Source organism: Sinocyclocheilus anshuiensis, unplaced genomic scaffold (genome assembly GCF_001515605.1).
Source record: "Sinocyclocheilus anshuiensis isolate Anshui unplaced genomic scaffold, SAMN03320099.WGS_v1.1 scaffold817, whole genome shotgun sequence".
NCBI lineage: Eukaryota > Metazoa > Chordata > Actinopteri > Cypriniformes > Cyprinidae > Sinocyclocheilus > Sinocyclocheilus anshuiensis.
This window is the reverse complement of record NW_015536521.1, coordinates 529,650-541,584: the sequence shown is the minus strand read 5'-3', so window position 1 is coordinate 541,584 and position 11,935 is coordinate 529,650. Positions and strand designations below refer to the sequence as shown.

At 37.2% G+C, this 11,935-nt stretch overlaps 1 protein-coding gene across 1 annotated transcript in view; it reads right to left on the bottom strand.

Moving 5' to 3' along the window:
• The window catches only part of LOC107693770 (neurexin-2-like), a 415,962-nt gene that overhangs the window by 348,548 nt on the left and 55,479 nt on the right, over nt 1-11,935 (bottom strand). The window contains exons 2-3 of the mRNA XM_016493287.1: nt 7,297-7,459; nt 6,222-7,175 (exon numbers count right to left, since the gene is read on the bottom strand). Coding sequence (XP_016348773.1) covers nt 6,222-6,945 — 724 coding nt within the window. The 5' untranslated portion in view covers nt 6,946-7,175; nt 7,297-7,459. The remainder of the gene's footprint in view (nt 1-6,221; nt 7,176-7,296; nt 7,460-11,935) is intronic.

The window sequence follows — 11,935 nt, the reverse complement described above, 5'->3', positions numbered from 1 at the left end:
TGCACTCTTTCCAAAAAAAAAAAAAAACATTATTCTTAAACTACTTTTTCACTGAATCTCAATGCAATTGCTGTTTTAGTCTCCTAGGGCACAAAAGTAAGGGTAACACTTTAGTATAGGGACCCATTCTCACGATTAACTATTAGCATGCCTATTAATAACATATTGGCTGCTTATTAGTACTTATAAAGTACATATTCTGCATGACCATGTTCTACATCCCTAATCCTACCCCTAAACTTAACAACTACTATATTAACTATTAATAAGCAGCAAATTAGTAGCTTTTTAAAGCAAAAGTCATAATTAATGGTTTGTTAATAGCAAGAATTGGAGCTTAAAATAAAGTATGATCAAAGTAAAAAAAAAAAATTTGTTTGGCCCAGTCAGTAATTCAGATTTCGACTTGGTCTGCCAGTGTTTTCATTGGCCTCACCAAAAAAAAAAACAAGCATTGTAAATACAGACAGATAATTTGCTCAGACTTTTTGCATTTTAAAGACAAAAATAAAAAGTATTTTGTTTATTTTCTTCACACATCCCATGTGTCATGTTTCATCTTGAGCACTGACACTGATGTCTACTTGGTAAACAAGTGCACTTTTGCTAAAATTTTAGGAGTGAAAGTCTAAGTCTGGGCCAAGGTTACAAGAAAATGTATTCATTAAAGGTTTTTTTTAAAAGCATGAAGTATGAAGGCATGATAAAATATTTACAAGAAAAATCTAACCTTCATATAACAAAAAATCTGTTATCTTAAAAAACATAAATAAAAAATATACAGTGCTTGTAATTGAAGAAACAGTCATTAATATATCATTTGATAATGCACTGATCCTAGCATTATGTTCTGATGTTCTACACCATTTAAATGATATATTTCCTTTTTTAAATCAGGAACAAATAAATGTGTGACACTTAAGAACTAATTTAATGAGAATTAGCTAGTAAGTAGTAAGCTAAATAAGTAACAAGTAATCCTGACGTTTTGTGGATGAAAACCATGAAAACATGAACTCCAGCAATACCCTTTTATCCCTTTGCAGTCTGCCTTTATTTTTCACTATACGAATTTTGAAAATGCAAAGCCACACAGGCAAACCAGCAAATGCACTTGAGTGCACAGGGATGGGATTTGGGGTGTCTTTCCTAGGTCTAAAAGCAAATCTGACAAGCTCCAACAAGCTCCTTTTATTAAACAAAGAAAGCAAATGCAAGCAATATCTAACACGAAGATCCTTTCCCCTCTGAGAAGGAGAGCTAGCATTCATTTTGACCTTGCAAAGACCTGCCGCAAAAATCAGGTGGTGTGTTGACAGATCATGTAGACCTACCGATAACCGAGTGTTCATTGCATGAAAGAAAATAAGTGGGTGAATCATGAGGGACACGGAGTTGGAAAATTACGTTTTATATTAATTCTCATCCTCCTGTGCCGATTTTTTTTCACTGACACCAAAGATAGATATCAATATCTAAATATCTATATGTAGAACTGATATTTGATCTTCCTGTAATTCAAATACATCCAACATTATTAGTAACACCAAATTCATTCTATTAACCACAGTTAATTGGCAAATCAAAAAAAAAAAAGGAATACTTCACACAAAAATAAATGTTATTTACTCTTGATTCGGTCAGCAGTTTCAAGTTAACAGCTCACTGGAGGGGAAGATTATCAATAAAATACATCTTCAATTTCAGCCCGTTCCTCACAGGAAGCTATTATAAGGTTTCAAAAGACAGGGACTGTGTTGTATTGCAAACGGCCACCAAGCAAAATTAACAAGGCAGCTGAAAAGACTCCATGTACTGTTTTAATTACTTGCTGAATTGCTGCCTAGTGTGTAAACCATTATTTGGCTTCTTGTGCCCTCTGCCAAGTGTGGTAAACTATGGTGCTGATTACCGCACAACCGGCTACTGGCAAAAGCACACAAGCCCTGAGCCGGGTGAATGTAGCTAACCTCACTCGCTTGCGTTTTGGCCCCAAAATAAATACAAAACTGCACAATGGCAGCAGATGCCTGTCTGATAGCGAAATACAGACATGCTTGCATCCTTGGCACACACAGCTCGATGTTGAGGGTGACCCAGACTAATGTGTGTTGATAAATAAGACAGACTCTCTGTCTACATTATTTAATCCTGGGGAGCGGATGGCCTTGTTTTCACAGTGAAAGCTTGTTCCCTGTACACTTAAAGAACAGCCTCTGCGAATCGAGTCTCTCATACAGACTAAAAAGACCACAGAAGGGATGGAGTCCAACGCTACTGTACATGAAAAGGTTTTTTGTTTGATGCAAACTAGACTTCTTCGGTGATGTGCTCTTGCTTTTATAGAATTAATCAGTAGACTGTACGGGTGGGCGGTATGACCAAAACCTTATATCACTGTATGAGTAATTGTATATCATGGTAATCGTATATATAATGATAGAGTTATTTCTGCAATATTGAAACCACTGTAGCTCAAACAGTATGGCACTAGTATTGCCAAGGTCATGGGTATGATTCCCAGGGAAGCCATTAACCGACAAAAGGTAAACCTGAATACAATTTAAATCGCTTTAAATAAACGTGTCTAATGTAAAATAAAATAAAAAATCATAAAAATTAAATCATGCCTATAATGAAATGTAGGGTGAATTAATTAATTAATATAATGCAAGCTATTAATAAATACAAGTTATTATAGATGCTATAAAGATGAATATTTGGTTAGCATTAATAAAACAAACAAATTAAGTTATTTAAAAATACAAATATTATAAACAATGAATCAGTGAATCAAAGAAATAATAAGTTATTTTCATATACTATAAAATACAATTGCACATTTTGGTTTGCTTTATTCAAGTGATTGGACAAATTAATGAATAAATGAATACAAATTATTATATAAAATACAATACAAAATAAATGGGGTTGATTTTAATACAACAATAACAACTACAGCTCGATATACTGACTGAATGTTCTTTTTTTGAAATATATGTTTCTGGATAGATGGCAAAAAAAATTATTTAAAAAAAAATTCTAAAGAAAAGAACACTGAAAGCACCCATCTGTGAGAGTTTGCAGAGTATATTATTTTTGCTTGCTATAGTTTTTTGCTTGGTGTCAGATTCTTCAAACCACAACAAGGATATACCGCAGTATAAACGCTACCGCAGAATCTCCTCCAGCCCTGCAAGACTGTGGTACTGTACAAATAAAAGTAAAAGCCTGCTTTCATCATCTCCAGGCATATGAAAGCATCCCGTTAATGAGGAACACTTGTGCCTGTGTGCAGTTCTGCTTATGTGCCTTTTAAAATGGTAACCGTATTGATTTTAAGAGCTCCCAGCAGGCCCGTGTTAATGCTGTATATATATACGGCACAGAAGCGGTGGCGATAATACAGCGTCTGACCAGCACTGCAGTTTCTGCACCGCTCATGCAACTGGGTTGAGATCTCATTAGCATGCCTGATGCAGATGCAAGAGAAAAGATGCACACTTGCACACTGCTGATATATCGCTTTGGCCTAGATTTCCATTGTGGCGAGGGCAGCCTTAATTGATACTGACGGCCCTCTTAGCTTTGAGGGTAAAAGCCTGCAAAATTTCACCTGGGAGGTTTGACAAGGGCACGGCGATGGAGACCACTTCCCACTCACAGTCTGGGAATATTGTTAAATATGAAAAGACACGCGTGTAATTAACCGCCACCATTTGATGAGTCTCTGCTAATTCTTCAGAGGATTTGTTATATCAATACTTAACTAGAAATAATAATTACACTGTGACTCTTGATTATCTATGCATTTTTTTGAATACTCAAATACTCCTCTGTGTTTGATAAATCAGTCTTCCGATGGATAATCCCTGGAGTAAAAGCAAGGATTTAAGGCGTACGAAAACCAATTGTTCCTTTTAATATTGTCCTTTACCAGTGTCAAATCCAATTTGCTCTATCAACTTTCAGGAGGATTTATTTTTCTGTTCTTAACGTCTCCCCATCCCACATATCTCTCTTCTTTTGAAGCGCCGGAATATTTCATGTTAATTCGAAACGTACTTGCTGGACTCCGTCACGCTGGCGTTCTCTCTGTACAGAGCAAAGCGCCGCTTCCTGCCGACTCCACAGTGGGTAACCTGAGACTGCATTAAGTGAAAAGCCAAGCGTGAGCTGCCACGGTCTCTGTCCTCGCTGCCTGTTCAATTAGAAGGAGAAACGGACCAAATATATTTCTGTATGAAGTCATGCAGATTTGGCCTCGGGTTTAACACCGTACCGCGTTATGACAGACTGTGACTTCTCCAAAGGGCTGAGACATTGCTGAGTGGCCCTAATTAGTCTACATATGTCACCTAGAACAGTTTCTATGGCAAATTGCTCTCCCATGCTCCAACACATGTCCATGTTTTCATCAAATTAGTACGGGAATATGCTACACATGCATACAGATCGTACACAGCTAAAATTACTAATGCAAACACATAGTTCTGATCATTTTCTGGCGAAATACATCAGACCGAAAGGCTATGATATGATTTACTGGTGCTTTGTATTGGATTTCACATAATAATACGGATATAAAATGAAAGATGTCTCACGGTGATAATGCTGGCATGATTTAGTGGATTATTACTTTGGTAGGTAGCATGATTTTCATTTATTATAACTAGATTTTCCCCCATTTTGTTTAGCTACATTTTCAGTATTAAAAAGGTTAAAAGAAACCATTTAATATGAATGAAGCTGACATCAGGATACAAATAATGTGCTATGCTTATCTTTCCATCGCATATTTGAGATGCTTTTTTTTGCATATCAATCCTTTATTTACAGTTAAAATAAGTTTTTTTCTAAACAGCTGTAAACATGCAAACCCTCTGAACCTGATCTAATGAGATCTACATCCAAAGATATCTCATTAGCTATAAATTCTCAAGGCATTTTAAAAGGCTAATGTGCTGTTATACCAGACCATCTGAAACACACCACTGTAAAAGTGGTGTTTCAGTGCTTCATTAAAGTCGGCACGAAATGAAAATTCAGCCTGTTATAGAACCCATTCCTTTTTTTGTTTTTTTGTTTTTTGACCTCATCATTTTAAAATACCTTTTTTCACCTATTTTAGTGCTACACCCACATCTAAATCAATCAACAACCGATGCATAGAAGTAAGTCTGTTCCTGTTACACCTGAATGCATGTCACAATATGGAAGAAAAGATCTGCCGCAACTTACGTTTTATCACAACTTCAAAGGAATGGTTCATTTTTTTACTCACCATCAAGTCATTCCAAACCTGTATGACTTTCTCTTCTAAAGAATGCAAAAGGTGATTTTTTAAAGAACATCCTGGCCACTCTTCTTAACATAATGAAAGTTAACGAGACCTGAGTTTGTCAAGTAGCAAAATGGTAAAAAAAAAAAAAAGGCACCACAAATGCTTCACAGATGTGGTCCATCTGACTTGCATGCTATATTCATAGACTTCTAAAGTCATATAATAGCTTTGTGTGCAGAACGCACAATTTAACTCCTTGAAAATTGACATCTGCCCTAAACTTCAACTCACTGGTTCACTGATCAGGTCACAGTGGATATCAGTTCACTGGAGAGGAAGATTATCACTGAATATAGCTTAGTCTTAATTTCAGTCTGTTCCTCACACAAAGCTCCCATATGCCTTCAGAAGACTTGAAACATAGTACACAATTCATATGAACCACTTTTAAGCTGCTTTTGCACCCTTTTCAAATCTTCAAAATCCCATTCATTGTAACTGAATAGAAAAGAGCGACCAGAATATTGTTCGAAATGTCTCCTTTTGTGTTCCACAAAAGAACGAAAATCACCCTCATTTTGTTCCAAACCCATGCGATGGCAGAATTTCCATGTTTGGCTGAGCAATTCCTTGAAATCACCCAACTTTCCTAAAAATTTCAACACCGTGCTGCAGTTACACTATAGATATTGCAAAAATTTTTGCAGTCAAACTGCAGTTTAAGAGCAGAGGAAGAAGATAAGACAAACACTCAACCAAACGATTAGAAAACAGGCAGACCAGATCAGATAATGGTTAATAATTTCCAACTTCTGAGCCCTTGAGTTCCATAAAATCAAACATTTTACCTTGACAGCTAAGTGCGTTATCCAGTAAGGCATTGTGATAAGAACATCTTCAAGTTATGTAAGGCCTTGAAGCACATCACCTTGCTTACCTTCAGTGCAGTATTTCCCTTTGTAGCCAGTATTAGAGCAATCGCACAGCACCTCGCTGTCATGAATGGAGCAGCGTCCTCCGTTGCTGCAGGGGTTTTGTTTAGTACACAGGTATTCCAGATCGTTCTTCACGCTCTGACTGTCCAGGAGAGCAGGAGGAGTCTCTCCTAACTTCAAGTTGGCGATCAGGCCTCGGAAAGGCGGCTCGTACTTGACCGTGCTGGACGTGAGGGCAGAGAGACGCACATCTGGTGGGATCCCACCCACGTACAAGTCGCTAGCCACCATCATTTCCCTTCGCTTGGACTTCACCTCCACCACTTTGCTCTCCCCGTCCATTGCCAGCATGGTCTCACGGTAATTCCTCGTGAGCAGCACGCGATGCCAGCGTTCGTCGTTGACGTGTGTCTCCATGTGCAATGAGGCTGGCTCACCGCAGTGGATGGCGAAGCGCAACTGCAGACGGCCGTCGTTGATCAAGAGCTCCAGGAAGTCGCAGTTGCCGCCATCGTCCAGGTACAGCACCACAGCTTTGCTGATGTTCGTCTTCATGGTGAAGCTCAGCTCTCCGGTGGCTCCCGCCTCCCAGGGTCCATAGCGAACCCACTGACCGGGCAGACCGTCGAACTCCAGAGCCGTGGTGACTGCAATGGCCACCATGAGCCCCAGCCAAACGGAGGCCCGCGAGAACTTCGCGCTGCACCTCCACTTCCGTGTCATCATCTTCCAAGCGTGCTCCTAATCCTCCTTTTCTAATGTTCCGTTTCTCTTAATCCACTGCAGAGGAGAGATTTATTTCCAGTCTAGCGTATTATTTTATCTGGCCTTTCCAAAATAGCGCTGCAGAAATAGCAAGGTTCCAGTTTTCTAAAAACCTCCTAATATTTTAGAGTTTCTTTTCACTTGATTCTCCATCTTGATTCTCTTCTGAGTAACTCCATTGAGGAACACTTCTGAAAGACCGTGTATAAAAAATAAAAAAAAACTCACACGGTACTTAGCGCTTTGAAATCTAAAACTGCCCTAAAAATCTAGTTGACTCGACATGTTAAAAGACCGATTTATGCATCTCACCCTCTGGTGAAAGTAGGATTACTGCTGCGGTTGTATTTTTCGTTTTGTAGATAGTAGGTCAAATACATGATTTCTTTCCCTAGAAATCCTCAGCTTCCTTTAGAGAAGTGCATCTGCATTCCACCAGTAAGTCGTCACCACCACAAATCCTCTGACCAGGCCTCTGAAAGTTTAAAAATAAAACAGACAGTATGTTAATTTATGACCAAGCTCAAATGCACTCCTAAATTTAGTCTGTGACTCACATCAAAGTACAATAATTTCTGGCCTTTAGTTGTGAATTTCTATTACGAGGCCAGTTTGATCACAAAATCAAGACCTGGCAGTGTGATTCCCTCGGCTGAGAATCTTTGAGCATAATGAAATCAATCTTTAATGCACTTTGCAGTGTAACAGACTGGGCTAGTTGACAGATACCCTCATTCGCTTTGCAAATTTGCCGATCAGTTCACAGATGAATATTCACAAACCAGCTCGCAGCTAGTGTTTTAAACAGCTCTGAGCCCCCTGAAGCCCTCTCAGTCAATCAACACCTCTCTCTTTTACCCATATAGTGGCTGAGCATAGTAGTGCACTAGTGACAGCGTCTGACAGCAGAGGATGACCGATAATAAGACAGAATGGGAGCGTAGTATGGGCATCAGGTGAGGAGTGTAAATGATGCATGTTTATTAATGAGGAGTATGCAGCGGCATGATCACACCACACTCCTTTTATTTGTGTGCGCTGTATGTGTGCCGAATTCATTAAAGGGAATATGCAAATCTGTGATAACTGCTCAATGCTTACAGCAAATCAACAGTAACGTCTGATATTGCGGGTCAGTTTTGAGTGCTAGGCTGTAGAGTTTGCAGCAGAATACTGCAATATACGGCACACTGTAGGAATGTCCTACATGTCCATAACTGAATCATCATTTTATGAATTACTACTTGATCAACAGAAAACACAAAATAGCTATTTTAAAAAAAAAAAGTGTAATACTTGGTTTCCATGGAATAGTTTGATGTAAACTGATGCAAGTATTTCACAAAGTTTCGTGAATATAGTATACATTTATAAATAACAAATCCCAACAATCAATCAGTAAATCAATGAATCAATCAGTCAATCAATGTTAGTTGTTATTGAAATAAATAAATAAATAAATAAATGGCTGTCAAATTGATTAATCGTGATTAATTGCATCCAAAATAAAAGTTTGTGTTTACATAATACATGTGTGTGTACTGTGTATATTTATATATACATAAAAACACACACACACACACACACACACACACACACACGGGTCAAAGACGTTAAGATGTCTGCATCAAAAGAAATTTACAAAAGGGATTTTATGTCCATAGAAAGCACATTAAATGTAAGTAAAGTGTCTACTTTTAAGGTTTTAAAATAGTTTTTGGAGGATAAAATGTCAAAATTTGGTTGAAATAATGTTACATTGTCATTCAGTGTATCACAATATTTATGTAAAAATTCAAAGGACATGCTTATTCTGACGTGTACATATTAAAATATATAAAAGAATAAGGGAGCATATTAAATTTTATTGTGTTTTTAAATTAGTAAAAAATTCTTACTGACAAATGGGCAAAACGCATATTTATTACAAGTAAGTAGTATTTGGGGTAAAACGAATTAGTCTTTTAATATGTCATAAACTGATTCTTGTAGTAAATATGCCTCAAAAGATTGTAACACTGAATTACATTTTAGTGGCTGTTTTCTGTAAATCATGGTAAAAATTTATATTTATTTTTTGCTTAGAAAAAAAACTATTTAATTAAACAGGACACTTTCTAATGTACTGAAAACAACAACAACAACAACAATTTAAAGCTGTATTACACTTATTGTTTTTATGCTTAAACCCTTTTTCGTCTTTGACCCACATACATGTATACATTTAAGAAATACATTGTAACGGTGGTGGCCCCCCAAAGTTAAATAGTAGTATTTAAGGTAAGTAATTAAATTGTTCGGGTGCCAGACAAGGCAAAGAATTCAAAAATTTGCCAAGTCAAAAGAGTTATTTTTTTTTTATTCTATCAATTCCCGGTAAAGCTAAAAAAAAAACACCGATACATAAATTGCCACCTGCACACTAACACACCGGAAAAAATACAAATCGATTAAACAACACCCTTCACAAAAACATTTCTTTTTAAGTCAGCAGACTATTATTTAATTATATGCCCAAAAAATATATATATTATATATATATAATTTATATATTTATATTTCTGTATAAAATAAATCCTATATAAATAAAATAAATATATATACACACATATTTCTTAAACGTTTGTGTATACATATAAATATACACAGTACACAGACGTTTTAATTGTAAACACAAACCTTTATTTTGGATGCGATTAATCGCAATTAATCGGTTTGACTGCCCTAAAATAAATAAATAAAACCTCATCATCTTCATCAAGCCTAACTTATATACAAGATGACAAATGACTTGAAATATCCATTAAAATATCCATGGCCCAGCACTGTTTCAGTGAATGAAAGAAATGCTTCCATGGTCAAAATGAAACAAACAGCTTGTTTTCCACGACTACATAGTATAAAAGCAAATGCACCATACAATAATAATGATAATAATAATAGTTACCTTTAAAATAAATAAATAAATAAATAGTTCTTATTACTATAAATAAATAAAATAAAAATCATCATCGTTATCATCATGCATAATTTATGTACAAGATGACAAATGACTTAATTAAAATAGCCAGTGAATGACAGAATTAATGCTGACATGATCAAATTGAAGCAGCTTGCTTTCCATGAATGTAATATAAAAGCAATCGCACCACACAATAATAATAATAATAATAATAATAATAAATTGTCAATATACTACTACTACTACTACTACTGAAATCAATCAATCAATCAGACCTAATTTACACATATAATGACAAAGACTTAATTAAAATACCCACAGAGCACTATTTCAGTGGTTAGAGAATAAGACAGATGAATAAGGTAACAAGTTAAGGGAATAAGACATAAGAAAGGTTTTTAAGATGAATTACCACGCACAAATGTGGCGTAACTGCTCAGTAAATTTGGCCCAGGAAAACAGATCACTGTGCAGCAGGGTGCCATACAGAGCTCAGCATCCATAAATAAAGGTGCTTGCATGGCGGAAGAGAAGATATTGAAGCAATATGCACTCCGCGAGCGAAGAAAAATTAATTTGATCACACAAAACGCGCGCTTAATTTCTCATTTGCTTCGAATTAATTACTGTGATCGTGCACAAGAGGACTTTTCAAAAGACCTTGAAAGTGATAACAGCTTTTCTGCCTTTCAAAACCTGGCCTTAAATAATACTCTCCACTCGTTGGAGAAAGAGCATAAGGAAAAATAGAAGGGTCTATTAGGTCGTTTTCTGCGAATAGTAGACGGGGAGGAAAAGATAAATTAAAAGGCCTGTTTTGAAAGGCTAACAACGGCACAGAATCTGTGGAAAACCTTCAAAAAGGTCTTGTGAAAGATTACGTTCTCTTATGTTTGTCAAAAGATTAGTGACTACATTTCTTAATAGCCGTTCCATACAGCATGCAGCACTGTGCAATAAAGCCAATGTGCACACATGGGACGGGAGGGGAGAGAAGAAATATGAAGCATAATTGGAATGAAAACACTCAATCCTATGCTATTCCAAATATATCAGCCATGTCATTTCCGCTTTAACGCAGCAGACAGACCGTTCTCCCCGCAGAAGGATCATTTTGTACCGCTGCATTGCATGCATTGTTCTGGAAGTGACAGTGACTTTATTGTCTGTAAGTAACAAAATGACATAAATGTAGTGTCTCTCAAAGCGACCCATCTCGCACTTTTTCAGCACATGCCAAAGTGTCTCGGGTGCGTGGCGTGCTCATTTGTAACCGAACAGGTCTTGCTAAACATATGCAGGTTGGGAAACCAGTTGGAAATCCAAATAGAAAGCATTCCTCTCTTTCTCCCGGTACGATCATTGTCATTAAGGTCATTATCTGCCCTTGAGCGTGATGCATGACTACAACACAGCGCATAACAATGAAGAGAGCAGGAGAGGCGGCCCTGACAAAGTGTTTGGCATGTTCCTGTCCACTCGTGACAGTGAGAAAACCCACTCTGAATTGTTATCTTCCCCCTAATGATGTTTTAGTGCAGATTTAAGCACTCAACACTTGCTGATGAAAGCCCGGTTCCCAGGTCAGTGTGCTATCTGAGCTAGAACCAAATAGAATTAGCCATGCTTTCTGCTCTTACATTGGAGAGTAATGGACAGCATAAGGATGCACTGAGGGCACTTTAGAAAGCGAGTCCGTGGCGTGAATTTACTATTAGCACATACGCAACAAAACAGCCACTGAATACATGAGCATCTTTTGTCAAGCTTATATTTAAAGATCACACTACGAACTAGCACATTCATATTCAATTAAGCACTGCGGTTCTGCCTCACATTATTTCCTCTTGATGTTTCTTTTAATTAGCCAAATCAAATCGACATGATTAAAGACAGAGTCCTCCTCCGCCACCTACCCACACGGAATGGCAGTTCTGGAAAAAATCTGCCCCCTTTTGTAGCTACAGAACAGCATCCGGGGCTAAGCAG